This window comes from Mustela putorius, unplaced genomic scaffold, assembly GCF_011764305.1.
Source record: "Mustela putorius furo isolate JIRA1106 unplaced genomic scaffold, ASM1176430v1.1 tig00000095_pilon_pilon_pilon, whole genome shotgun sequence".
Classification (NCBI taxonomy): Eukaryota; Metazoa; Chordata; class Mammalia; order Carnivora; family Mustelidae; genus Mustela; species Mustela putorius.
The window spans coordinates 32,208,591-32,229,525 of NW_025421280.1; the positions used below are offsets into that span (position 1 = coordinate 32,208,591).

Consider the following 20,935-nt stretch of genomic DNA (forward strand, 5'->3'; position numbering starts at 1 on the left):
GATTGGCTAACATCTATCATATGACCTGCCCTCCCACTGTGCCAACATGGCGACGCCCAGGTCCTAATCCGGGAAACGTGCACCCAGACTAATTCGGTCCTCTGCACCTCGAGAGAGGGTGAGAAAGGCGTGGGCGACGCGGGGAACGATACAGGTCGGGGTTGGGCCAGCTCGAAGGCTTCTGGCTTCTCAGAGGCCGGTCTCCCGAAAATGGGGTGTGGTGTCACCTTACCGAGGCCGCAGGGTCTTCTGAAACTTTATCGATGTATAGGCCACCTGGCTCGCAGACACGGCTCTCTGATGCTCTTCCTGTGCCCTCCCCCACCCCCCCGAAACAGGCTTGGCGGGCAGAGGCTTCCGCGGATGTCCCGTGCGAGAATCGTTCTGTGGCTAAGATTGACTCTTCGCCCCGCCTGCAGTCTCTATAGAGCCCGGTTTATGGAGGAACAGACGCAAGGGCTACGGAATCCGGGCGAAATGGAGAACGGGACCGAGCCTTGCGGAGAAGAGTGCGCATCCGAGGCTCAGGAGACCACGGTCACCGAGGGGGCCGCCAAGATAGCCTTCCCCAGCGCCAACGAAGTCTTCTACAATCCAGTGCAGGAGTTTAACCGGGACCTGACGTGAGCAAGGGCCTGGGGTCAGCTTGGCAGAGGGCAGTGGAACTGCAAGGATGAGGGGGTTGTGAGCTAACCTTCCATCTCCTGCAGATGTGCTGTGATCACCGAGTTCGCTCGCGTTCAGCTTGCGGCCAAAGGAATCCAGAGTGAGTCGAGGTCCAGTCTCCTGGTGGGCGGGGGTCACGCCCAGCTTTCTCCCTGCCCCGCCTCCTTTCCCTTAAAGTCCTGAAATGCTCCAGCCACACAGCAGGCCCTGGCCTCGTTTCCTTCAGGCTTTCCCCAGGGGCTTTGAGAAAGATTTTCTTCCCTGAATCTTCTGTTTCCTGAGAAATAGGGGGAGCTTTCTCAGGGGGAGCTTCACTATCCCCTGACTTGTGCTTCTGGGTGGCTGCAGTCAAGGTGCCAGGTGAGAAGGACGTGCAAAAGGTGGTCGTGGACTTGTCAGAGCAAGAGGAGGAAAACGCTGAACTGAAAGAGGGTGCAAACCTGGCCCCAGGAGACCAACCTCGAACAGCTGCCGTGGGGGAGATCTGCGAGGTGGGGCCTGAGCACAGGAGGTGGCACCCCCAGAGTCCTCCAGTAACAGAGCAAGGAAGGCTCCTGTGGTGGAAGAGCTGTAGGAAGTGGGTGGTGGGGGCTCCTTGGGGCCCAGCGGAGGATGGAGGGATCCATGTGAGCGGGGCTTCCTGGTTACTCCAACAGGAAGGCCTTCGAGTGCTGGAGGGTCTGGCAGCCTCGGGCCTCCGTTCCATTCGCTTTGCACGAGAGGTGCCTGGGCTCCAGTCTGTGGTTGCCAACGATGCCTCTGCCCGAGCCGTGGATCTCATACGCCGCAACGTGCAGCTCAACGGTGTGGCCCACCTGGTGCATCCCAGGCAGGCAGACGCCCGGTAGGTTTGGGGCAGCTGAGCCTGATGGCTGGCAGGCGCATGCTAGAACAAGGCTGCCTGGTCTCAAATCCTAAGTCTGTCATATTCTTCCTGTGTGACCTCGGGAGGATGCCTTAGTCTCTCTGAGCCCCAGTTTCCCAGTCTGTAAAATGAGAACGTTAGTATTACAGGAGTTGTAATACTAATGCTGTGGTGATTAAATGAGATAATGCTGTGTAGCCAGAAGTGTGGCATCATGGTTGCCGATTTAGACTCCCAACCTCTGGTATTTCTACTCATTCAGACACACTACGGGCACCAGTGCAGGCGCAGATATCCGGTCTACCCTGTGCCAGGCAGCAGGAAACAAAACGGACAAAATCCCTGACCTTGGGGCATTCATATTCTAATTCTGGGGCCCTTCAAACAACCGGCTGTGGGGACAGGTTTTTGTAGAGCCCACCAGCTAAGAATGATTTTGCATTTTTAAAGGGTTAAAAAGGGTACCAGTTGCAGCCCACAAAGCCTCAAATGTTTACTATCTGACCCTTTACAGAAAACAAAAAAGTCTTTGCTATGAAAATCATTTGCTTTCCTGGTTGTATTGAAACCTGATAGGAGGGTCGCCTGGGTTGGCTTAGGTCAATTAAGTGTTAAGTGCGGGGCCTCTGGATCCCAGGGTTTGGGGAAAGAGCCTTGCCTCGGGCTCCCTGCTCAGCGGGGAGTCTGCTTTTCTCTTCCCTCTGCCCGGCTCCAGCTGGGGTAGGGCAGAGAGGGCTGGAGGAAGGTGGTGGGTGGGCTACAGTTTTAGGCTACACAAGATGGGAGAGTTTGTCTTTGGTCACTTACAAAGGGAGCTATCATTCCAAATCCATATTTGATTACATGAGTTAATAGAGCTGTAAGCTGCTTGAAACGCGGCTGGCTGTCCTTACTGCCACTGCTACACAGGAGTCCACCAAGGCCCAAGGAGGAAGAGTCGTGAAGTTAGCAAATGGGCCAGCCAGGATCTGAACAGAGGCAGCTGGCCCCTCGGTCTGGGCCGGAACGGTCGCACCGAGTGAGAGAACACGCGTAGGGGACTGAGCAGGTCCCTGGGGCAGGGTGCTGAGGACCTGGCCTTCTCGCTCCCAGGATGCTGATGTACCAGCACCAGAAGGCGTCAGAGCGGTTTGATGTCATCGACCTGGACCCCTACGGCAGCCCTGCCCCCTTCTTGGATGCTGCCGTGCAGGCCGTGAGTGAAGGAGGTGAGGCCACGCTGCTGCAGGGGTGGAGAGCCTGGCTCGAGGTGCCACAAGAGTCCTCACGGCTCGGGCCCCCCTCACAGGGCTGCTGTGCGTGACGTGCACGGACATGGCAGTGCTGGCAGGCAACAGCGGGGAGACGTGCTACAGCAAGTACGGGGCCATGGCCCTCAAGAGTCGCGCCTGCCACGAGATGGTGAGGGTGCTCCCCGGCCTCTGCCACCCCCTGCAGCCGCTTAGCTTCCTCCCGATAGGTCCCAAGGCATGGATGACACGCATGTCTACAACCAGTGCAGCCCTAAAGAGCCAGGGCTGCCAGTTCTGGTCATCTCGGGGGGCTGGGGTGTTGCCCGGGGTAGGAACCGGTGCTTTGGTCATTTTTTCCCCCCAGTATCGTCTGTTTTTAACAATTTTCCAAAATTGCTTTTTAAGGCAGTTTTCAGGTCTGGGTCTGGCTTTGGGCTCACATCCTAACTTTGCCGGTGTCTTTGGACAACTAATCCCCTCTTTCCGAGCCTCGGTTTTTGCATCTGTGCAATGAGCACGATGGTGGGTGATGGGTTGGCGCGGGGATTCGAGAAGGCAGGGGCTGCCTGTGGGTGGCCATAGGCTGGAAAGGAGGATGTCTTGTCTTTGTTCCTTAAGGGATCTGTCATCAGGTCAGTCTGGGGAGCTGGAACACTGGTCTTTGGAGCACATCGTACAGCTCAGGGCCCGCGCGGTCAATGATAATCAGAATACACTGGGCTCAGGGGCCCGAGCACCCCTTAATTGTGTGGTACCAAAAGGGCCCTAAAGAGACACAGACTGTCCTGATTTTGTAGATGGGGGAACTGAGACATTCCCTTGGCAAGGGTCATGCTGCCAGGACATGGGGGACTGGGCTTGGGCCTGAGGGGGTCGTGAGCCTCCAGGGTAGCGGGGAGGCCATGGTGGGGGCGCAGCTGATGGCCGAAGCCCATTTCCCACCCCCCAGGCCCTGAGGATTGTCCTGCACAGCTTGGACCTCCGAGCCAACTGCTACCAACGCTTCGTGGTGCCGCTGCTCAGTGTCAGTGCTGACTTCTATGTGCGTGTTTTTGTCCGTGTCTTCACTGGCCAGGCCAAGGTCAAAGCCTCAGCCAGGTTAGTCTGGGGCAAGGAAGAGTGACGGATGGAAGAAGGCAACAGGACATTTTGGGGTATGGGGGGGGTCATGCTCCCGCCCCAAAAAAGGGGGTCTGATGGGGATGAAGTTAGCCTGAGGGAGGCGTCGGGGTGTGGTGATCATCCTGGGAACTTAGGGGTGCCCCTGCTCCCCAACAGCAAGCAGGCACTCGTATTCCAGTGCGTGGGCTGCGGGACCTTCCACCTTCAGCGCCTTGGCAAAGCGTCAGGAGCCTCTGGAGGCCGGTGAGCAAGAGGGAGCCGGGTAGGAAGGTGAAGACGGGGCATCCCAGGGTCACTGCCTGCCAACCACTCCGCTCTCTGCAGGGTCAAGTTCTCTGCAGCCTGCGGTCCCCCTGTCGCCCCCGAGTGTGAGCACTGTGGGCAGCGACACCAGGTGAGGCAGGGCAGGGAAACAAGGCGGGCACTGGGGTCGCGGCTGTCTTGACCCCTCCCCTCCGGCTGCTGTGTGTCTGTAGCTTGGCGGTCCCCTGTGGGCAGAGCCCATCCATGACCTGGACTTCGTGGGGCGTGTCCTAGAGGCTGTGAGCACCAACCCCGGCCGCTTCCACACCGCAGAGCGGATCCGGGGGGTCCTGAGCGTCATCACTGAGGTGGGGGCCAGGCCGGGGTGCGGATGGGGGTTCCCCGCCTATACCTGGCCATCCTTCCAACGTCTGCCCCATATCCACCCTGTTGTCACTCGCAGGAGCTCCCGGATGTGCCTCTCTACTACACGCTGGACCAGCTGAGCAGTACCATCCGCTGTAGCACGCCCAGACTCCTGCAGCTGCGGTGAGCATCCCCCGGGCATGGGGCCTGCGCCTGACCTCGGGGCCACTGGGCAGGTGCAGCCCCTCACAGACCAGGGTCTCCCGAGAAACAGAGACTCAGCATGCCTCTGTGCAGGTGCTGAGAGCAGGGCACGGGGGCCATCAGCCTTGGCAAGGGGGATGGGCTTATGGTTCAATAACCGGCCTCACACAAGCCACGTAGACACCGCGAACCATTCAGCTGCACCAGTCCCATCGAGGGGGCGCAGCTCCCCACCCGAACCTGCCCCCGCCCCCGGCCAACCGCGGCCCCTCTTGGTCTCCAGGTCGGCCCTTCTCCACGCTGGCTTCCGGGTCTCCCTCTCCCATGCCTGTAAGAACGCCGTGAAGACAGATGCCCCCTCTTCCGCCCTCTGGGACATCATGCGCTGCTGGGTGAGGGCTGGCCTGGCCGGAGTGGGGATGGGAGCGCCAGACAGTCAGGCCCAACGTCCCCTGATCTCTGAGCTTTTCCTCCCAGGAAAAGGAGTGTCCGGTGAAACGGGAGCGCCTGTCCGAGACCAGCCCGGCCTTCCGCATTCTCAGTGTGGAGCCCAGGTATGGGCTCTGCCAGGGCTGCCCGGAGGCAGGAGAAGCTCCCGTGTGCGCTGACAACACGGATGCCCCCCCCCCACCCCATGCTCATTCAAGTAGGATCCAGAATCTTCCCACTTGCCCTCCCCTTCTGCCCCCACCCTGGTCTGGCCGCATCACTGCCCACCTACCCCAGAGCTGTCGTCTCTGTCCCGGTCCCCTGGCCGCCCCGCTTGCCCCTGCCCCATGCCCAGCAGCCAAGATAGCACCTGTGAGCCCGAGTCCGCTCCCCCTGTGACTTCCACCGCACTCACTAGTGCACGCTCGGCACCACCTGGCTGCGATCTTCTCTGGCCTCCTTCGTCCCCTTCTCCCCACCCCCCTCCCTCTGGACCGGGCCTCCTCGCTCCGACTCTGCCAGGCACAGCGTTTACGAGAGCTCTTCTCTCTGCCTGCAGTGCCTGTCCCCAGGTCCCCTGATGGCGCTTCCCTCCCCCCCATTCACTCTGCCCTGCATGCCTTTCCCCGCCCCTACCCCTGGGTCCCCTGCTCTGCTTGTTTCAAAACTCTTGTACCCAAACACATTGTGATTTCCTTGTTTCTGGTTCGTACCGTTGTCTCATGCACTAGAACACTGGCTTTGCAAATGGCAGATTTTAGGCACACAGTAGGCCCTTGATAACTGTTTATTTTTTTTTTTAAAGATTTTATTTCTTTATTTGAAAGACAGAGATTACAAGTAGGCAGAGAGGCAGGCAGGGAGAGAGGAGGAAGCAGGCTCCCCGCTGAGCAGAGAGCCCGATGTAGGGCTCGATCCCAGGACCCTGGGACCATGACCTGAGCCGAAGGCAGATGCTTTAACCCACTGAGCCACCCAGGCACCCCTTGATAACTGTTTATTAAATGGCTGGGGCACCTGAGTCTTCCCGAGGCACGTGGCACCGCACCGAGGTTGGCGGGCCGTCTGTGCTCACCCGCGGGCACCTGCCCCTCAGCCCCGACTCCTGCCTTCCCAGGCTGCAGGCCAACTTCACCATCCGGGAGGATGCCAACCCCAGCTCCCGCCAGCGAGGACTCAAGCGCTTCCAGGCTAATCCTGAGGCCAACTGGGGCCCCCGGCCCCGCGCCCGGCCAGGGTGAGTGAGAGTGTTGTGACGGTGGGGCTTGTCCAGGGCAGGGGCAACGCAAAGGCCAAATGGGGTCCCAGCTCCTCCTCTCCCTGCACAGGGGCAAGGCAGCTGGCGGAGCTATGGAGGAGAGACGCAGGCTGCACCAGAATAAGAGAAAAGAGCCAGCAGAGGACCCAGTCCAGCGGGCTGCCCGGCTCAAGACATTTCCCTGTAAAAGATTCAAGGAGGTGAGGCACCCCTACTTCCCCCTGCAGCACCCAGGGATCCCCCTCCCAGCAAGAGGTCAAGGCCAAGGGGCAGGTGGGTCTGGGAGACCTGGGACAGGCGAGATGTGGAAGTGAGTTCCCCATCCACGAAAAGGACCCAGCAGAGGCTGCTGAGCTCTGAGCCAGGCTTCACATACCCCATCCTCCCACCAGGGCACCTGTCAACACGGGGACCAGTGCTGCTACTCCCACAGCTCCCCAGCACCCGAGGATACTGCTGACGAGGACCCCGGTGACCATCCAGAGACTCCTTGCCAGAACCCGCCTGGGCCTGGCATGGCCACTGGTCCAGGAGTAGACTGAGCTAATAAAGAGACGTCATCCCTTCGACTGTCATTTGTCTGAATGAGAAGGCCGCTTGGGGTCTGTCCATCTTGGGGGCCCTGCCCGTCTCTCCAACTGACACGTCTGGAGACTCTTCCTCTCTCTGTCTTTTTTTTAAGATTTTTTTTATTTATTTGACAGACGGAGATCACAAGTAGGCAGAGAGGCAGGCAGAGAGAGAGGAGGAAGCAGGCTCCCCGCTGAGCAGAGAGCCCAATATGGGGCTCAATCCCAGGACCCCAGGATCATGACTTGAGCGGAAAGCAGAGGCTTTAACCCACTGAGCCACCCAGGTGCCTCTCTGTCCGTCCTTTTTAACTGCCTGGAGAGCCCTGGGATTCTGGGGGTTTATCCCTGCCTGACTGAAGTGTCCGTGTTTCTCTCTGGGGCGCCTGGCCGGACTATCTGCAGCAGGAAGCCCTGGGCCACCCCATTGCTGGTCCCTGCAGTTCCCGATGCGGCCACGGGGCGGCAGCCGTGTGCTTGTGCCCTTGGAGCCTTTACCCCGCCCCCTCCACTACCCGCCCCCCGCCCCCCGCCCCACGCGCACACACACTGCCGGTCCCGTGGATGCAGACCGGCTCTCCAGTCACCCAACCCCTACCCTGACTCGCGTCGCCGCTTGGTTCTCTGGCGGAGCTCCCCACGGGGCCGCGGGGGCGGAAGCCGGACCGGAACCAGGCGCCTTGTGCATCCGCTCCAGGCCAGGTGCTTCCTGCTCTGCGGCCCCTCGGGCGAGCGCACTGAGGCCGGCAGGCCTGCTGCTTCCCCTCGCCTGCAGGACGGAGGGTTAGGAGGGTTAGAAGGGTTAGCAACGTTAACGGAGAGCACAGCCCCCACCCCCAAGTGGTAGCTGTGGGGCCTTCCCAGACACCTTTCTCTTTGCTTCAACCCCATCTGTAAAATGACCCTAATCCTAGAACCTTGCTTGCAGGGGATCATCAGTGAACGCACAGGCTCAGAGGAGCCCCTGGTGGGGCTGCTGGATCATTGGTGGTTCCCCGGCTCTACCAGATTCCTGGGAGGGCGGTGGTGTCATTGGGGCAGCTTCTGCTGTCACCCAGATACATCTGAGGCAAAAGCCTGACTGGCCCCAGTGGGAGAGCCCTGGAGGAGGGGACAGTCTCGTCCCTGCTAGGAAGCTAGCCGGGAAGCTAGCTAGTCCGGGAGGACCCCCCGCTTTGGTGAGGCCAGGCCGGTGAGGAGCTCCACCCCCACTCCCAGATACTTGCCCAACGCCTCTTTATCACTGTCCTCCCCTGCACCCCCAAAGTGGCCTATGATGGGGGAGGAGGGCCAGAGGCCACCAGGTTGGGGCTCTATGCTCCCTCCTGTGGCCTAGAAGATCTGCATCCTGTGGGGACACGTCAGGGACACCTATTGTGAACTTGGCCAGCCCTGGCACCCTAGGAAGTCTCTCCCAGAGGTGGTACTTCCTCTCATCCTCCTGGGCCTGAAAAGGTGGTGTGGACAGCTGGCCTGGGGGCCCAGGACACTGGCCGCCGCTGGACGCCCAAAGGCAGGCCGTAGGAACTGCCCTCCTGCCAGTGCCCCTAACCCGGGTGGGGGTGGTGCACAGCCCCAGAGGGGTGGCGTAAAAAGAGGAACCAAGCAGGGTGAGGAGAGGAGGGGCAGGAGAGGGCCCCTGGTCACGAGGCCCCCGCTCAGCCGGAAGGGGCTCTTCTCCACCCCCATCAGCACGGACACTTGGGCCAGGGCTGTTCAAAGCCGGAGGCAAAACCCGAGCGATACTGGAGGCCGCACCTTCCCTGCCTCAGTTTCCCCTCTGCGTGCAGCTGCGTACCTCACTCCCAGCTGTGTAGTGGGTCGGGGTCCTCAGAGGTCCCGGGGGACCGCTCCGTCCCTCGCCGGCCGGGGGCGGAGCTGTGAGGCCAGCGCTCGGAGATCCCCGCCCGCCGGTTTCCTCCGGGGTCAGCCCGGCTCCTTATCAGGCGCGGCCAGTCGGCCAGGCTCTTATCTGTGCCGGTCCAGCATCCTCCGGCGCGGCCGGGGGTGAGAGGGAGGAAACTGGGCCGCCGGGGGCGGGGAGAGGGCGGGCCGGCCGGGAGCTGCTCACTTTCCCTCGAGGGATCCACGCCGCCTTCGCCCCGGCCTTCGGGAGCCCGGGAAGAGGCGCGGCCCCGACGCCGCTGCCGGGAGGGGGCGGCAAGCTCCCAGCGGCCGTGAACGCAGAGGCCGGATCGGATCGGGGCCACGGAGCCTGGCCTGAAACCCAACCGCATCCCGACCCTGAAGGACAGAGCCAGGGCACTCACCAAACAGCAGGACCAGTGCGGGGGTAAGAGGAGAGTCCGCCTGAAGGTGGGGGATCCTGGGAGTGCCTGTATTCATTTGATCATTGGTTCATTCATTCATTCATTCATTCATGGGGGCACCTCCTTAGTGAGAGTTCAGGTCAGCTTCCCCAGGGCCTATCTACCTAGGAAGAGGGGGCAGGGGAGCCAGGAGTCCCAGAAGTTGCTGGATACTCCAAGCCATGGGGCCAAAACGTTTAAGCCAGGGTGCAAAGGCGTCGGTGGCGATGGGGATAGGAAATGGGGCGTGGGGGACATCAGGGAGGGCCAGAGAAGGGTTGGGACATGACTGTAGGTACTAGGCAGTGGGGTCAGGGTTTGGGGATCCTGGGTCAGCATTTTTTATCACAGCGTCAGCAGTGGGGTTACAGGACTAGTAAGGGGGATGTTTTCAGTGGGGGTGGGAGTCAATGGAGCAATTATGGGGGACTTTCAGGGTGTGATATGGAGGCAATGAGAAGAGCCCTCAGGGTCATAGCGGAGTCCCACATGGTCAGCTGAGGCGGGGTATCAGTGAAGGGTCAGAGTCCATTATAGAGGGATTCTAAGGTCACGTGGTATCAATGAGGGTCTCGAGATCAGATCTGAGGGTTACAGGGTCATCCTGGGGACACAGGCTCCATCCCAGCTTCCTTCCTCACCCCTCTCTCCAGACTCCAGCCGAGAAGGGATTCTGGAATAAGGGAAATTTGTTCAGAAGCTGGGCAACTGAGGTCCTCGTGGGTCACAAATAGCTCAGAGATTGGCCCTGCTGAGCTCAGGGCCGCCCAGAGACCCGCTAGTTACCTCCGGCCCTTGTGTCACATCCTCCTCGCATGTCCTGGTGGTTTCTGAGCCCACCTGCCTTCACGCACGGAACCACCCCCCACCACCACCACCCTTTCCCTCTCCTTTGAAGGCTCTGTTGGGCAAAGGGATGTGCTGGCATCTGATTCCTCCCTCCCCACTAGCTTCCTTCCCTCCCACAGGTGAGCACCCCCTCGGGGTCCATGTGCCCGCCCCAGGCCCAGGCAGAGGTGGGCCCCACCATGACTGAGAAGGCCGAAATGGTGTGTGCCCCCAGCCCAGCACCTGCTCCGCCCCCCAAGCCTGCCTCTCCTGGGCCACCGAAGGTGAAAGAGATGGGCCACCAAGGCTCCTCACCCCCAAGGCTGCCCCCTGGTGTGCCGGTGATCAGCCTGGGCCACACCAGGCCCCCAGGAGTAACCATGGCCACCACGGAGCTGAGCGCCCTGCGACCCCCACTGCTGCAGCTCTCTGCCCTGGGAACTGTCCCACCCCCCTTGGCCCTGCATTATCACCCTGACCCCTTCCTCAACAGGTCAGTGAAGGGCTGGGACCTGGGGGGAATCCAGGGCCAGGGTCCTTGCCCACAAGGCATTAGTGACCCACGACCCCTTACAGCCTCTACATTGGGCCGGCAGGAGCTTTCGGCCTCTTCCCCAGCAGCCGGCTGAAGCGGAGACCGAGCCACTGTGAACTGGAGCTGGCTGAGGGTGAGTATGACTTTGTGTGCACAGACAGCCACCTGCTGGGACTCCTGTCTGCCGCAGGGACACATGCAGGACAGCCCACACGAGGCCTCCAGTACTCAGGTTACACCCACGTGCAAAACCGCAGACCCGCGGCCAGCCCCACACAACCACAGCCACCCAACCAGCCACCAAGAGTCGTGGCAAAATGCACCATGGCATGGGGGCCACAAGATGACAGCCCCCACTAGAAGGCACAGCCACGCAGGAAACAGCCACAGGATAAGAACCACACAAGGAACAGCCACACAACCACAGTCACTTAGGACCATGGCCCCACAAGCGTCAGCCACAGAACCACAGCCACACGACCACAACCACCCGGCAACGATCAGACATGACCACAGCCGTTTAGGTATACCAGGAGTTCTCCCAAGACAGGACCACGCTGGCACCTAGGGGACCTCTCAGACCCACGTGCACCTCCAGCCACATATAGGGGCATGCTCCAGAATGAAGACCACAGGGACAGCTCCCCAGACTGACAGCCACAGGACACATGTCCCTCGGAATCTCAGCTGTTGACAGGAAGGTGTGGACAGAGATACAGAAGGCCTCAGTTGTCTGCAGCGGGGACCTGTGATGTCCTCATCTTGGCTGCGGGGGGGGGGGGGGTGAGGCGGGTGGTGGGAGCCGTGTTGCTCACTAGCAGGGGAGATATGCCTGGGTCCTGCCTGTGGATCCCTTGGATGGAGGGAGCCCCAGCCCACCGCCTATGTGGAAGTGCCCTCCCGAGGGCTCTGGGTGCCTGAAACGTGGGCAGGAGGGGGCGCCTCCTGGGCCACGGCGCCAACCCAACCCCTCCTGTTCGCAGGGCACCAGCCCCAGAAGGTGGCCAGGCGCGTGTTCACCAACAGCCGGGAGCGCTGGCGGCAGCAGAACGTGAATGGTGCCTTCGCAGAGCTCAGGAAGCTGCTGCCAACGCACCCGCCCGACCGGAAGCTGAGCAAGAACGAGGTGCTCCGCCTGGCCATGAAATACATCGGCTTCCTGGTGCGGCTGCTGCGCGACCAGGCGGCGGCTCTGGCTGCAGGCCCCGCCCCGTCCGGGCCCCGCAAAAGACCCGCGCATCGGGGCCCCATCGATGGCGCCCGCCGCGGGCCTTGTCGTAGGGCCGAGGCCGCGGTGCGCTCGCAGCCCGCGACCCCGGCCGGCCCCGACGGCAGTCCCGACGGGGCGGCCCGGCCCATCAAGACGGAACGAGCGGCCGTGAGCCCTGAGGTGCGGTGACCTCCGCAGCGTTGCTTCTGAGCCGAGGGTCACCGGGAACTCAGCCCAGGGCTGTCGAGGAAAGGGCGGATGATGCCTTGCGCCTGCTCTGGGGCGAACTTCCCCGAAGAGGGAACAGTGAGGACGTCCCCAACGGGGAAAAGGGTCCCAGGGGTCTGGAAGGGCGACTGTCGCCCCCAGGGGGCCCCCCAGCAGGCCACCTTCTTTTTTTTTTATTTTTAAATCACCCACCAACCGCTGGAAATAGCCTTTCCCGCGTCTCCCTCCCAGGGACGAGGTGCGGGAACCAACATGGCAGACAGCTCATCGGACTAAACTGGTGCCTCTTTTTTCCGGGCTGGGGTCACCGAGAGAGGTGGGGAGGGACGGGGGAGTCTTTGCCCTTCTCACTGGCGCCCCCTCCTGGAGACTCATGGATACACGCTCCTTGACCGCGTCCGCTGAGGCGCAGAACCGACGCGGCAACCCACCCACGGATCCCGAACCAGTCCCCGGACGAAGGCGTTAGCGAAGGCTCGGGCGCTCTTACTTTTGTTTTTCTTTATTTCTTTATTTCACATACACATTAGCCATTCAATGGAGAAGCCGGAGAGAGTCAGGCAAAGATGGTATAACAGAAGCGCAGTGACGGGGGCGGGGCGGGGCGGGGCGGGGCGGAGAGGGAACATACGGGCTGGCTGCCTACTTGCATTCCGCTAGGACACTGAAAACCCAGAAAACAAAACAGACAGTAAACTACCCTTGTTTCTTATGTATCTCAGTGCAGAGACGGGGGGTGGAGGGCAGAGAGAGGGGGAGACCAGGCTGAAGGAGGAGGAGCGGAGGGACAGGGGACGCTAAGGGGGAAGCACACCAAATCCATTAGTACTATATATAGAGATACTCGTATATACTGCGTTTCTTAGCCTAAGAAGAAACTTGTTTGACGGGACGGGCGGCCTTTGCGGTCCGCGATGCTGGTGCTGGTCGGGCGCACGGATCTCCCGGGAGGGGCCGAAGCGGGGCTGGCCCAGGCTGGCTTGGGGGGGAAGGGGGGCGCCCCGAGGGTGAGTGGGTGGGGGGAGCAGAGGCGGGGCTGGGGTGCCCCTCGGGCTCTCGATTGGGGGACGAAATTTCTCGTGACTTTATTGCTCCTTTATTTTCTCTCGTGTGGGGGGTCCGTTCAGCACGGTCGGGGTGAGGAAATGGTGGGTCGTCTGAGCCACCCGGCCCCTCTGGGACCCAGAGCGCGGCGTCCGCTCCGCCAGCACGGGGGTGAGAACAAGGCACTAGGTCGGCCGGCCAGCGCGGGGGCGGGTGTGTAAGGCAGTCGACGGGGCTGGTTGCAGGGTGGGGTGGGGCTGTGTGCGGGGCCGTGTGCGTGCGTGCGTGCGGGCGCGGGCCTGGGCGAATCGACCTGTCAGCTTGGCTGGTCCTGTCCTGGAGCTTCGAGCCTTCCTCGTGCTCCCCGGTGGGTGACGGGGGTAGGGGTAGGGGTGGAAGGAGTGATGTTGAGTCGGGGGCGCCGGGGAAAAGGGGGGGTAACTACCAACTTGCTGAGCGCGCTCCTGATAATGCTGGTGAGGGTCAAGTTGGCGTCTGGCTCAAAGAAGGGCGCTCGGGGCGGAGAGGGAGGGAGGGAGGGGACGTTTGTTCGTTGGCATTGACCTCTGCGGGGGAGGGGCTGGGGACCCCCCCGCCGCGCCCCCGTGCCCGGACGGGGATGAGGCGAGGAGGGGGCGCTGGGCCCTGGGGAGGGGGCGCCCGGGGAGACCCGCGGCCAGAGCAGCCCAGCCGCCGGGCGTATGCCGCTGTCCCGTTCCGTTAAACTCAACAAAGAAGGGATATGCGTGTTCCTAACAAGTGCAGGATATTTAATTGATTCATAAACTTATGTATAATAGTTTGTGGGTTTTTTTTAAAACGTACTTTATAATGTAAGAAGCACCAGGGTTTTTATGTTGAATTATCTTAAAAATAATTTTCTCTCGTCCTTTTCCTTTTTGATCTTGTGGTTTTTTTTTTTTTTTTTAATGTCCAGGTGTTTGTTTTTTTTTTTAAACTCTAAAATGTGAACGTTTCCTTCAGCCCTCCCACCGAAACCGAGAACGAACGACGAAACAAATAAAAACCCCAGATCATCCTCGTCAACGCAGGAAAACGACTTAAAAAAAAAAAAAAAAACTGAAAACGAACGAAAAAAAAAAAAAGGAAAAAACACTCAGCTTTCGTTATCCCCGCGCAGGGCGGGGCAGGCCCAGTTCTTTTAGCGTCCCCAGAGCCGCGAGGACATTACAACAAAAATAGAATTTTTCTTAACAATCTCTTAACATACAAAGATAGGAAAACTCTCTGATGCATTGCACTTGGTTCAATGAAAAAAAAAGTTCATTTCCCCCATATATATTTTTTGTGGGTTTTTTTTTTTTTCTCTTCTAACACGTCCCCACATCTCCTGTCGCCCTCGTCGCCCCTCGCCTGCCCCCTCACAACGACACTTGGGAAAGGAGCGGCCCCCACCCCCCTGCCCGCCCGGGCAGCCCCGCCGGGCGCGCTCCCGCCCCGGCCCAGCTGGCCTGCAGCTTCCGACCTCGCCCGGGCGGGCGCCCCGCAGACCCCGGCTCCCGCGGGCCCAGCGCGCCCGCGGCCCCGATTGTCTTCGAGGGAAGGGGCGCGTGCGGCCGGGCAGGGGGTCCCTTCCGCTCCCCTCTCAGCTCTGACCCTGTTTAGCCAACCAAACTGAAAAATCATTGCACTTTGACCGCGCGCGTCACGCCCGGCCCACCCGGCCCCCCACCACCCCCCCCCCCGCCCTACTCCCCACGCCCCCCCCACCCAGGCTCCCGCGGGATCCCCTATCCCCTGCTTCTCAGTCCCGGTCTTCCCCAGGGGCTGCACGCAGACGGGGGAGGGCCTTCGCTCAACTTCCAACAAAAGCCACTGCTGGGGCCAGCCACCTGGCGGCTTCCGGGTGACGAGACGCCACTCGCCGGCCCCTTCTGGCCCAGGTCAGGGCCCTCTTCGCCTCCCCAGCCAGCTGCCCCCCCTCCTTCCTTCCCTCCCTCCCTGCTGGGGCCACAGCCTCACAAACTAGATTCACAATAAATAAAGCCCACAACCCACCCCTACGGTGCAATGTTGGGTTGACTTTCAGAGGATCCTGACCTGTGCTTTGTGTTTTCATACAGTTAAGAAAGAGAGAGAGAGGCACGAGGACTCCAGAAGGGGGGCGAGGAAGGGAGATGCAGGGAGGGGGGAGTAAGGCACAGAAAGACAAGCCAGAGGGGCCAAGTCACACCCTGGAGGGGGGCTGGGCATGCTCTTGCTTCCCTCCCTCCCAGGGGGCTTCGGAAGACCCTCTGGACAGGTCCCCAACCATCCCTTGGTGGGGGAGGAAGGGGCTGCAGGGGGAGGGGGGGGAGAGCTACTTCCTGTGGTGTGTTACCAAATTGTCCCCAAGTTGCTCAAATGGAGGAGTTCCCAGTTGCGACGGCAAAAGACCCAAACAATGAATGCCCCACCCCTAAAGAAAGAGTAAAGACATTACAGCTGAAATCCAGAGAGAAGTGGCCAAGAGGCCCATATGGTGGAGAAAGGTGGGGTTGGGGGGGACAGAGAAAGCTCCAAAAAAACTTTTGAAAAAGGACAACACCCAACACCCTCCAAAGGAACTGAAAGTCGGCGACGATCAGGACGCCTACCTAGCGCAGGTGGGCGGCTTAGCCGGTGGCAGCGGCGGCTGCCTCGTCCTCCTCGCTCGGCTCCGGGGTCCCCTTTCTGCTCCACTCTCCGGCCCGGCCACAGCAGGGCTGTCTGCGTGAGGGGCAGGGGCAGGGACCGGTGGGGCGGAGCGAGGGCACCTGCATGCGGGGCTGGGGTGTGGGGGCGACCCTGGGGCCCACCTCCCCTCACTCGTGGCGCGGCGAGAGAGTGATTTTCCCGGCCTGCAGAGGGCGGGAAGAGGGGGCCTGTCCCAGGCTGGGACGGGCTGTTGTAGCATTCCGACTTTATCCTATGGACTGTACAGAGGGGTCTGGGGCCCTGAAACTAACCCCGAAGCTCAGGGTGGGGTGACAGGACACCCTCCATTGCAGGAGCAAGAAACTAGCTCCAGGGGCCTCTCCCTGCCCCCCCGCCCCAGGGGCTTGTAGCCCGAAGGTAGGGCAGGGAAACCAGGAAGGCACCGGCCTCACCTAGTCCAGAGCAGCTGGGGGAAGAAGCCAGAGGCCAAGGCAGTGGGGGCTGAGGGGGGGGGGCGGGTAGACAGGCAGGGAGGGGGCGGAGTCTGGAGGGAGAAACCCTCTGGATCTGCCCCCCATCATTTGTACAAGCTTGTCCCCCGGGCTCCCTAGTGAAGCTCCGGCCCAAGTTGGGGGTGGGGTTCCCCTAAAAAGGGTGAGAGTGGAGGACAGGCCCCTTTAGAACTGTGCTGGTTTCTTTGTTGGGTTGATTTTGTTCCTTCCCCGGAAGGTCGGGCGGGGTAGGGAGGGGAGAAAGGCAGTTCTGCTGCATCCTTTCTTTCTTTCTGTCCTCTACTTAACAGAGTCCGTTTGCATGTTTCTTTCTGCTTGGCTGCTGGTGCACAGCTCCCCCGAGACCTCTTCCGAGGGCTCTCCGAGAACTGGGCTGCTTCTGGGGGCCTGCAGGGCTCCCCGGGCTGGAGGAGAGAAGGGCTGAGTGGCTGACGACGTCTAATTTTTGCTTTTCGGTGGGGCTGGGCTGGGGGATTTTTCCACGTCTCAAAATTTCTTCTCCCCCCGTTTGAGGAACCTCTTCTTTACATTTTGTCATTTCTTTTTGTCGATCTTATCAGAGGAACCAGGACTGAAATGGGACAAAAAGAGGCCGTATTGAGAATAGCAGGGGCAAGTCTCTTCTGCGCCCACCTGGTCCGCAGACTGCAGGCTGGAGCTCAAGGCCCCTGGAGGGCTCACCTCCAGCAAAGCCAAGGACACCAACACCCCACGAAGAGGTACACCCCCCTTCTGTCGGTACCTCCTGTGGGAATCCTGTTGCCCCCAAGAGACCCTGCCCCCCAGTGCTAGGGTCCAGCTGGCCTTCCCGTGGGCACTGTGCCCAGCGGGTGGGACCCCCATGGCTGGAGCTGGCACAGGCACAGACCTGGGATCTGGCCATGTTTCCAATTGTTTAGGTTTTTGTATGGGTCCTGCAGGGTGGGGAGGATGCCAGGCTGGAGCTTTTGTCCCCAGAGGGGTTTGGGGAGTGGGGTGGGGGTGGCTCAGCTTCTTGCTGAGTTTTCTTTCTGTCTCTTTGGATTAAAAGCAGAAATTCCCGTCTGTACTCCCCAGCCAAGGTCCCACAGGCTGAAAGGCTGGGGAGGGGGGACAGCACATGGCTTCAGTCCCTAGCAGTCCCTGGCCTGGGGGAGGGGCCCCATAGCCCCCTGTGCTTGATCCTCTACCCTAGGGCACCTGGCGCAGGGGAAGGACCCCAGTCTCCCTGCGGCGGGAGGCGCTTCCCTCAGGGTGCCAGCAGGGGGAGCCGCCTTCCCACAAACCAGTCTCCGTGGCTCCTCATCACAAAATACACCTGACCCGGAGGCTGGGCGGCCTGGCAATGCCCTCCATCAAAGGCTCTGGCCCCACCTTGTGGCCAAGGGGCAGCGGGGGAGGGGAGGGAAGGGAGCTTTTCTCCTCTCTGGTCTACAGGACCTGTGCAGAACTACTAGTACCCTTGGGGCCAGAAAAGGGTCCCTGGAAATGTATATCGGGGCAACTCCCAGGCTCTGGGTCACAGATCTGAAATGCCGAGCAGGGCTAACCACAGAGCTGGCACTGGGTAGCAGCCCATCCTACCCGTGCTCCAAGCCCACACAGAGCCGGGTGGGGAGAGTGGGGCTGGCCTGCCCGAGGCTACATGGTCTGCCCACACAGCCCAGCCAGGACTCGCCAGGACTCGGACACAGGGGAAGGTTCCAAGTCGATGTTCCTACCCGCCACACGTGGCATGCTCTCAGGGAGCCCAGGGCCAAGGCTGCCACACTGGAGTGAGGCCCCCGGGGCAGCGAGATCAGCCAGCTTTTCAAAAGAAGCCAGAAGTCCGGACGGCATCCCATGTGAAAGCTGTCAGTGTTTAAAACCACTTGTTTGAGCCGCACAGATTATGCCCGCTGGCTGGACCCGCCCCTCAGGCTCTGGTCTGGGACCATGGGCAGTCTTCTACTGAGGGATGAACACATGGAGTTGTAGTGTTAAAAAGGGCCTGGAAGATTACCTAGAACCTTCTTCGACAATGGAAACGTTCCCTGTTTGCCCTATCCAGTGTGGTAGCCACGAGCCACATGTGGCGTCTCAGCAAGTGAAATGTGGCCGCCGTTACTGAGGACTAAAGTTTTCTCTAGTTGGTTATTTACATTTTTTTTTTTTTTTAAATTAGAGATAGAGCGTGTGCACAGGCAGAGGGAGAGGCAGAGGGGGAGGGAGAAGCAGACCCCCCACCACTCCCGCTGAGCAGGGAGCCTGATGTGAGACTTGATCCTAGGAACCTGGGATCGCGACCTGAGCCGAAGGCAGACGCTAAAGGGCTGAGCCACCCAGGTGCCCCTCTAGTTAGTTATTTAATTTGAACTTCAACAGCCACACGTGGCCGGCACCTGCCCCGCTGGATGGTGCAGATGGAGGACATTTGGAGGAATGGGGGCTTGGGGTTGTCACAATGACTGGTGCTGCTGGCATTTACTGGGTGGGCAGAGATGCCCAACTTCCTGCCACGTGCTGGCCCACACCCAGAGACCTGCCCTTCTGTGGCCGAGCTCCTGGAGGAACTGCCCAAGGTCCAACCCCATCAACTAACTACAGGTCTTTAAAGGGAGTCTCACGGGATACCTGGCACTGTGTAGGGGAAACCCAGGCCAAAGGCACCCCGAGTTCGGCAGAAGCTAAGTCAGCAGCCAGCCCCTAGGCTTCCAGTCCTGGCCTGAGAAGGGAGCCGCCTGGGGGAGCCCCTATCCCTGCGGTCTAAGGCCTCTGTGTTCTCTGGGACCCCGTTCGCAAGGGGAGACAACAGAGGAACCCTTACAGCGCTGCTGTGTAAGCCTGGCCCGCCCCCTCCCCGCAAGGGGAAGGAGGCAGGTGACAACGGGGACACGGAGAGCACGTTTGGCCCCTCTTTGTCGGACCAAGCCAAGGTGCCAGGCTGGTTCCCTGGGAGCTGCACAGGAGGGGGAAACCACCAGTGTTCAGATTGGGAAGCCCCTCCTGCCCTCCCCCTCCCCGCCCCGCAGACCAGGAAGACCCCAGTTCAAGGCCTGGAGTTGCAGACAAAGGTGGTTCCAGGATAGCTCCCCAGTGCCTCCCCATAGGTCCCAGGAAGGGGGGGGCATCTGCTGCCAAGCACAAAGTGGCTTTTTCTGCTCACCCTTTCTGCTTCCTGAGCCAGGTCCAAAATTGATTAAAACTAAGTAAAAAGCGCTGCCCAGGGAATGACAAAATTGCTAAAATTCTCTTTTCTTCCCTCATTCTATTGTTCTCTCTCCATCTGGTGCTCCAGAGATCAGCTAAAGTCACTGGTTACTGTGGAAACCGCCCCCCACGGTACCCCCTGCGCCCGCTGCAGCCGCCTGCCTGCCCCCAGGCCCAAGGGCTCTCGGCTGTTGTGGGCCTCGTCCGGCTCCAGTCGCCCCCACCGCCCCCACCGTCACCCCCAGACACACCTGCCTGCTGGGGCCCGGGGCTCAGGCTGCTTTGCAAAACAAGGGGGAGAAAAACTGTTTCCCAAACTTGCCTCCAAGTCTGCCTTGGCCCCAAAGTCCAAGCAAAGTGAGCAGAGAAAGTGAAGAGAAAGCACACGGAGGCAGGCGGAAACAGGGTGAGCGGGGCGGACTCACGGCAGTGGTCCCCAAGAGCAAGCAAGCAGCGGGGAGCTGGGGAGCTCGGAGTTACAGGCGCTGGGGCAGGGGGAGGGAGGGAGGGAGGGCGGGAGCGATGGAGCCCTGCCGCCTGGTGCCAGCCCAGCGCCAGGAGGGGAGGCCCGCCTGCTGTCCCTTCCTCTGGCACCCCCTCCCGCCCTCTGCCAGCAGGGCTCTCTCGGCCTCCCTGGCACAGAGCAGCGGAGGGGGCTGGCTCCAGCCCCTGCTCGGAGCCATTGTTTTTCTTCTCAACACCCCCAAGTTCAAGTTCATCTGGGTGTTACATCATGTCTGGTTGCTCCTGGAAACCAGACGGGTCAGACGTGACTCTGGGGAAAGGGGGTGGGAAGCTGGAGGGGGTTGAAGTTCCCCTCCCCTCCCCTCCTTGCCACTAGGGAGCTCTGAAGTTTGAAGTTTGACAAAGTTTTTTGGCTTTTTTTTTTTTTTTTTTTTTTTTTGGGGAGGGAAAGGAAAAGGGAAAAAAAACAAAACCTCAAACCACACACACAAAACTTGCATCCACCGACTTTCTCTGGACTCAGGCCTCAGAGCAGTAAAGGAGCCGGAGCAGCAAGAGGTGGCCCTGGGGCTCTGGGCTGGGGTGGATTTCCTGGGGTGGAGAAAGCCTCCAGGCCTTGGGCTCACAGGATGGTGTTTTGGTAAAATGCGCAAAAGAGAAAGAGTATTTGCATGTTCCTTCCCGAGAAGCCTGGGGCTTTGTTAAACGGGCCTCCACCCTGCTCCTGAGGTGGGTCCTCCCTGTACCCCAAGGCCCCGGGGCTCCAGCCTCTGGGGGACAGGCACAGGGAGGAGGGGGCCCACGTGCGTGCGAGAGCACAGAGGCCTGGACAAAACCAGATCCAGGGCATTCCAGCAGGAGGGCTGGAGTTTTCCTTGTGAGAACCGGGGACGGGCGGGCGGGAGCTGGACTGGAGATTCCAACAGCCCGGCCTCCCCTCTAACGGGATTCATGGGGACCTGAGGGAGGGGCCTCCAGGGTGGCAACAGGCCCTGCCCTACCCTGGGTGCCAGAGTCTCTGGGCAATCAGCCCACCAGGATGGCT

General features: G+C 60.6%; 3 protein-coding genes and 1 long non-coding RNA gene across 12 annotated transcripts in view; 2 read left to right on the top strand and 2 right to left on the bottom strand.

Annotated features, from left to right (window-relative positions):
- Window positions 1-24: 24 nt before the first annotated feature.
- On the top strand, window positions 25-6,954 carry TRMT1 (tRNA methyltransferase 1). 3 transcript variants are annotated; one of them, XM_045083343.1, is made up of 17 exons: window positions 25-118; window positions 420-623; window positions 711-766; window positions 955-1,157; window positions 1,323-1,510; window positions 2,624-2,739; window positions 2,820-2,932; window positions 3,713-3,861; window positions 4,042-4,128; window positions 4,210-4,279; window positions 4,362-4,496; window positions 4,592-4,677; window positions 4,982-5,090; window positions 5,176-5,252; window positions 6,245-6,364; window positions 6,456-6,585; window positions 6,778-6,954. In XM_045083343.1, exons 2-17 carry the CDS (start codon window positions 439-441, stop codon window positions 6,925-6,927), a joined length of 1,974 nt encoding a protein of 657 aa, XP_044939278.1. In that variant the 5' UTR covers window positions 25-118; window positions 420-438; the 3' UTR covers window positions 6,928-6,954. The 3 variants fall into 3 exon arrangements, with proteins under 3 accessions (XP_044939278.1, XP_044939275.1, XP_004748362.1); XM_045083340.1 differs by having other exon boundaries at window positions 32-118; window positions 339-623; XM_004748305.3 differs by having other exon boundaries at window positions 32-118; window positions 339-623; window positions 1,015-1,157.
- LOC106005429 lies at window positions 6,437-8,949 on the bottom strand. Its single transcript, XR_001178770.2, has 3 exons — window positions 8,753-8,949; window positions 7,553-7,723; window positions 6,437-6,566 (listed from the first exon to the last, which is right to left on the bottom strand). It is a non-coding gene; the product is annotated as an uncharacterized LOC106005429 (long non-coding RNA).
- Window positions 8,950-9,112: 163 nt separating this feature from the next.
- On the top strand, window positions 9,113-12,341 carry LYL1 (LYL1 basic helix-loop-helix family member). 2 transcript variants are annotated; one of them, XM_004748308.2, is made up of 4 exons: window positions 9,113-9,247; window positions 10,214-10,584; window positions 10,668-10,759; window positions 11,610-12,341. In XM_004748308.2, exons 2-4 carry the CDS (start codon window positions 10,253-10,255, stop codon window positions 12,023-12,025), a joined length of 840 nt encoding a protein of 279 aa, XP_004748365.1. In that variant the 5' UTR covers window positions 9,113-9,247; window positions 10,214-10,252; the 3' UTR covers window positions 12,026-12,341. The 2 variants fall into 2 exon arrangements, with proteins under 2 accessions (XP_004748365.1, XP_004748364.1); XM_004748307.3 differs by having other exon boundaries at window positions 9,127-9,247; window positions 10,232-10,584.
- Window positions 12,342-12,550: 209 nt separating this feature from the next.
- Window positions 12,551-20,935, bottom strand: part of NFIX (nuclear factor I X) — a 98,128-nt gene continuing 89,743 nt past the window's right edge. For all 6 annotated transcript variants that reach the window (XM_045083378.1, XM_004748315.3, XM_045083394.1 and 3 more), the window contains one exon: window positions 12,551-16,828. In XM_045083378.1, coding sequence (XP_044939313.1) covers window positions 16,814-16,828 — 15 coding nt within the window. In that variant the 3' untranslated portion in view covers window positions 12,551-16,813. The remainder of the gene's footprint in view (window positions 16,829-20,935) is intronic.

Coding starts and splice junctions, on each gene's coding strand:
- LYL1 (XM_004748308.2), top strand. CDS start 10,253: ATGTGCCCGCCCCAGGCCCAGGCAGAGGTGGGCCCCACCATGACTGAG. Junction 10,585..10,667: donor CCTGACCCCTTCCTCAACAG/GTCAGTGAAGGG, acceptor GACCCCTTACAG/CCTCTACATTGGGCCGGCAG. Junction 10,760..11,609: donor TGAACTGGAGCTGGCTGAGG/GTGAGTATGACT, acceptor TCCTGTTCGCAG/GGCACCAGCCCCAGAAGGTG.
- TRMT1 (XM_045083340.1), top strand. CDS start 364: ATGTCCCGTGCGAGAATCGTTCTGTGGCTAAGATTGACTCTTCGCCCC. Junction 624..710: donor GAGTTTAACCGGGACCTGAC/GTGAGCAAGGGC, acceptor CATCTCCTGCAG/ATGTGCTGTGATCACCGAGT. Junction 5,091..5,175: donor GGGACATCATGCGCTGCTGG/GTGAGGGCTGGC, acceptor TTTTCCTCCCAG/GAAAAGGAGTGTCCGGTGAA.